Source organism: Pimephales promelas, chromosome 8 (assembly GCF_988280905.1).
Source record: "Pimephales promelas chromosome 8, fPimPro1.hap1.1, whole genome shotgun sequence".
NCBI lineage: Eukaryota > Metazoa > Chordata > Actinopteri > Cypriniformes > Leuciscidae > Pimephales > Pimephales promelas.
In genome coordinates, this window is record NC_142776.1 from 16,677,917 (window position 1) to 16,683,758 (window position 5,842).

At 46.9% G+C, this 5,842-nt stretch overlaps 1 protein-coding gene across 1 annotated transcript; it reads right to left on the minus strand.

Annotated features, from left to right (window-relative positions):
• Positions 1-245: 245 nt before the first annotated feature.
• Positions 246-2,482, minus strand: LOC148977697 (uncharacterized). The gene has a single exon (XM_089134613.1). The coding sequence runs from the start codon at positions 2,480-2,482 to the stop codon at positions 551-553; it is 1,932 nt and encodes a 643-aa protein (XP_088990739.1). The 3' UTR covers positions 246-550.
• Between the last annotated feature and the right edge of the window lie 3,360 nt (positions 2,483-5,842).

A 5,842-nucleotide genomic window follows, 5' to 3' on the forward strand; every position in this document is an offset into this window, starting at 1 on the left:
AAACATATATATTTATATTTTACATTCAGCTGGAATGCTTATAACTGTAAACATAGTATGTGCAGTTCAACAGCTAAACTAACAAACTATTAGCTACCTTTTAGCTGAAAGGCTACACGATAGCAGTTGCACATGTTAACAAATAAATCAACATCACAGAACATCTTATATGACACTTGTGTATTAAAGAATAATTAAGTATAAATTCAAATCCAACTTACAAGCGAAGCTTTCTCAAGGCACAAACAGATCGAGAACAGGATAAGGAGACTGGAGCCGACCGCATGGAAAATAACTACTAATGTTTCCTGATCAAACTGCATCATGTGATAAAATCAACCAATGATAGCAATGTAAGAGTTGTACACAATGAATTACTCCCAGATGACCACTAGGGGGAGAAAGTAACAAACTAAATGCAAAAGTCAGAACATAACACTCCCCGCCTGGTATTAAATAAAAGTCAGAACATAACACTCCCCGCCTGGTATTAAATAAATACCACTATCTGAAGTACCTTATTGTGTCTGAATAAAAAAGGGCAACTAAATCAGTTAGTCTCCTCAGCACTCTTGAGAAGGATCATCTCAGAAACAGGTCTCAAGAAGGTTCTTGCTGATCCAGATCTTGTGACCTTGAGTTCGATCTTCCTAACCTTTCCATCTTCATCAGGGAATGTCTTTGTGACCAGAGCTAAGGGCCATTCATTCCGTTTCGCCTGGTTATCCTTAAGCAGAACCAGGTCACCTTTCTCAATGTTAGGCCGTACGTCCTGCCACTTGCTTCGGCTTTGCAGCGTAGGAAGGTACTCGCGTCTCCATCTGCTCCAAAACGTGTCGGCTAGATGCTGCACCCGTCTCCACTTCTGGCGGTGCAGGTCTGTGCTGTCAAAGGTTCCCGGAGGAGAAGGGTAAGTAGACATCTTCTGAGTCAGAAGTGTAGCAGGGGTAAGGAGAAAGGGTGAATCCGGATCTGAAGAAATAGGCGCGAGTGGCCTAGCATTAATAATTGCCGTGATCTCTGCCATTAAAGTAGACAGCACCTCATGAGTAAGGCATGAAGGACTGGTTTGCATAAGCATGGAGTTGAGTATCCGTCTGGCAAAACCAATCATTCGCTCCCAAGATCCTCCCATGTGGGAGGAATGCGGGGGGTTAAATACCCAAGAGCAACCCTCTTCACCCAAGTACCTCCTAACATTGGGCTCTTTGGGATCAGTAAGGAGTATATGCAGCTCCTTGCAGGCACCTGTAAAATTGGTTCCACAGTCTGAACGGATTTGCTTAGCAGGTCCCCGCAGCGCAAAGAATCTGCGCAAAGCATTGATGAAGCTTGACGTGTCCATCGCCTCTATCAGCTCTATGTGCACGGCACGTATGCTCATGCAGGTGAAAAGTACAGCCCACCTTTTGCTGTTAGCCTGTCCACCGCGGGTTCGTCTTGTGGTGACAGCCCATGGGCCGAAAACATCAAGTCCCACGTAGGTGAAGGGTGGCTCTGTACTCAGACGATCTGGTGGTAGATCTGCCATCTTCTGTTCAGCGCTTTTCCCTCGAAGCTTGTTACATGTAACACATTTGTGAAGGATACTGCTGATGCATTTCTTAGCTCCAACAATCCAGAACCCAGCTGTGCGGACAGTGCCTTCTGTAAGAACACGACCTTGATGCTTAACCTGTTCATGAAAATGACGCACAAGCAATGTTGCAATGTGGCTACGGCCTGGAATTATAAGAGGGAACTTTTCTTTAGTGTCGAGTACAGCATGGTTGAGCCTGCCTCCTATTCTAAGGAGACCCTCTTCGTCCACATAGGGGTTCAGCTTTCTCAATGAACTATCTTTTGAGATGTCTTTCCCAGCTATCAAGCAGGCAAACTCTTTGCTGTAAGTTTCTCTTTGCACACACCTGACAATAAGAGTTCCTGCCTTGGACAGCTCTTCTGCCGGGTGAGGTTTTTTGCATTGATGCCAGCCACTACAGGTGTCATCCTTGGATTTTACTGCACTTTGTTGCGACTGAATGATGTGTTTCAGGAATGCTATGGCTCGCACCAGAGACTTCCAAGATGAGAACCGTTCGAAGCGATGCGATCCCAGGCTAGACGATGGAGTAGAGAGAGTGGTGGCATGAGAACGCACTTCAACGTCTGTGTCCGGATCAATGAGTCCATATGGCTTCTCTTCTGAAATGGCTGGTCCTTCAGGGAGAGACAAAAATGGAGGCCCTGTGAGCCAGGTTGTGCTAGCTAATTCGGCCGCAGGTACAGAACGTGTAGCATGATCTGCCGGATTCTGTGTGGTGCAGACGTAGTGCCACTGCTCAGGTCTGGTGGACTTCCTGATCCGCTGGACTGTGTTGGAAACGTACACATAAAACCTCCTGGTCTGATTGTACATGTACCCCAAGACGACCTTGCTGTCTGTGTAAAACTTCAATGTGTCCACACTGATGTCCAGCTCACTCTCTATCAACTCTGCCATTTCTACTGCCAACACAGCTGCTCCCAGTTCCAACCTTGGGATAGTGTGGGCAGATGAGGGCACCAGTTTTGCCTTTCCCAAGACAAATCCTACGTGACACTCTCCATCATAAATTGATCACCCTGAAGTAAGCTACAGCGGCGATGGCTTTCAACGAAGCATCTGAGAAGATGTGGAGCTCTTTCTTTTGCGTGGTGATAAGAGTGGAAGGTGTATAAGCTCTTGGAATCTTAAGCTCACTCAGGTCTTGCAAGGAGTCTTTCCAAATTCTCCATTCAGTTTCCTTTTCAGGTGAAAGAGGCTTATCCCATTCGAGGGTTTCAATGCTGGTGAGCTCTCGTAACAGGAACTTGCCTTGTATAATAATTGGGGCCACAAATCCGAGAGGGTCAAACAGACTGTTCGCGGTCGCTAGAACGCCTCTACGGGTAAAAGGCTTCTCAGTAGACGCTACTCTGAAGGTGAAGACGTCCTGTTTAAGATCCCAGCTGAGCCCTAAGCTGCGTTGAATGAGGGCTGAATTGTCATTAAAGTCCAGGTTCTGCAAACCCTTTGCATGGTCTTCAGGAGGGAAGGCATCCAAAACATCAGAGTGGTTTGACGCTATCTTGTGGAGACATAGGTTTGAGCCAGCAAGCATCTCCCTTGTCTTTTTCAGCAGGTCTATGGCTTCAGCAGCTGATGGTAGAGACTTGAGGCCGTCGTCGACGTAGAAATCACGCTCCACAAAGTGTTGCTGAGCCATACTCACTAGCTCCATGTTGTGCCGCGCGACGAAGACCATAGATAGCTACTGCTGGCGAAGGGCTATTGCCGAACACATGGACTTTCATCCTGTACTCCACAATCTCCTTGCCAGGTTTGTTGTCCTTGAACCAAAGGAACCGAAGGAAGTCTCGGTGGTCTTCTCTGACAGTAAAACTGTAAAACATCTGCTCAATGTCTGCTACCACTGCTACTGACTCTCTTCGGAACCGTAGTAAGACTCCAAGTAAGCTGTTGTTCAGATCTGGGCCTTTAAGTAACACATCGTTGAGAGAAATCCCATGATGCTAAGAGCTGGAATCAAACACGACTCTTATCTGATTCGGCTTCTGAGGGTGGTACACACCGAAGATGGGTAAGTACCATCGTTCCTCTCCCTCCTGCAGCGGTGGAGCCAGCTCTGCCTGGTCATGATCGAAAATCTTTTGCATGAAGTTCACAAAGTGAGTTTTCATCTCAGGTTTTCTTTCAAGTGTGCGGCACAAAGAGGTAAGACGATTAAGAGCTTGCTCTCGATTGTTTAGTAGCTTTCGCCGTGGTGATCGAAATGGAAGAGGTGCCACCCAGCTGTTGGACTCATCCATAAACATTTCTTTATCCATAAGCTCCAGGAAAAGCTCATCTTCGATGGAGAGACCCACTTTGTCATCATCCTTGGTTCTTTCAAAGATTGTGCTGCCGAGGCTGCTGTCATGGAGGACTGAGATGTGGTGTGTAAGGCCATGACAATTTATGCTGTGTAGTCCTTCGTTGCCAAACCTCTCCTTGACTTGAATGCGATTGGGACATGGAGTAAGGATAGATGGACGTCCATTTTCAAGCATGCTAGTCCGAAAAGAAGTCACAGACTCTGTCTTGTGGGCTGAGCCCAAGCAAACGTCACCTATAACAACCCAGCCAAGGTCTAGTCTTTGAGCGTAGGGTGCTCTGGGTGGCCCATTACGTTGTTCTCTGACTTTGTGAACCTGGATGATGTCGCGTCCCAGAAGGAGTAGTATCTGGGTCTCTAGATCTAAGTGTGGTATCTTGTGAGCTATGGACTTCAGGTGTGAGTGGTGCTGTGCGGCTGCTGGAGTTGGAATCTCTGAGCGGTCATTTGGCATGTGATTGCATTCAATGAGTGTGGGGAGCATCACACTTGTTGTTCCATCCAGTGACTCCACCATGAACCCCGTGGCTCTTCTCCCAAACGCGTCAGTGACCCCTGAACATGTGCGCAGAGTATATGGTGAGTTTAACCCTTCAATTTGAAAGAGGTCAAAGAATTCAGACCTGGCCAGGGACCTGTTGCTCTGGTCATCTAGAATGACATACATTTTTACAGCTTTTTCAGGGCGTTCTTTAGGATAAACCTTCACTAGGCAAATCTTGGAACAGGATCTAGGTTTCATACTGTCATCGCAAACCTCTGTGCACCTAGAGGTGACTGCCTGCTGAAGTGTTTCTCTTTCACCCTCCCCGCCATGCTCTGAGGAGGGATCTTTCCTGTCCCATGGTGGGGGTCCAGGGTGCAATGCTGCAACATGTCTGTCACTCTCACATTCTGCACACTTCAAAACCGCTTCACAGTTCTTTGCCAGGTGACTGGTAGAAGAGCAACATCTGAAACAGACACCATTTTCTTTAAGAAACGCCTTACGCTCTTCTAATGACTTGCTTCGAAAACCTCTACACTTTTTCAGAGGATGAGGTTTCTTGTGGATAGGGCATTGTTTGTCTATTTCACCTCGCCTGCTGCTTGAACTGTCCGCCTGAGAAGCTGTTTGTAACGTTGCGATTTCAGTCTTGTGTGCAGAGATATAGCTTTTCCCATATGCTGGTCTCTTTTCCACTCGTTCAAGCTTTGATGGACCTGTAGTAAACCGGTGGGAACTATTCAATGGAGCTACAGGGGCTGTTGAGAGAGTGAAGCTTGGGTCGTTTCTTCTGCGTGCTTCACTGCATATGAAGTCTGTGAAGTATGCAAATGGAGGAAAAGATACATTGTATTGCTCCTTGTATTGTGAGCCTTGAGCTAACCACCTCTCTTGCAGACCAATTGGCAACTTTTCAACGATTGGGTTTACACCCCTAGCGGTGTCCAAGTATGAGAGCCCTGGCAGGTAACCCTCTGATTTTGCAGACGCTAACTCCCTTGGAAGGTCTCCCAGCTCCCTGAGCTTTACAGGGTCTTTATGACTGATTTTAGGAAAGTTCTCATTCCTCTCAAAGAGAGCTCTTTCGATAACCTCGGGGGAGCCATAGCACTCCTCTAGGCGATCCCAAGCCATTCTTAAACCTATGTCAGGCCTGGCAACATGCACAGAACGAATTCGTATGACGTGCTCTGAAGACTGGTTTCCTAACCATTTTGTTAAGAGGTCAAGCTCCTCGCCAGCACTTAAGTTCAATCCTCCAATAGCATTGCAGAATGAAGATTTCCAAGCCCAGTAATTTTCTGGACGATCATTAAATTTGATCAGGCCAGAATTCACCAGCTCTCGACGTAACAAATACTTTGCAATATCACTCATACCTTCCCTGTCGTCTGTATACCCAACATGTGTCTGTAATGAGGCTTTACTGACAGAGCAAGGGTGATGATGAGTAGAGAGG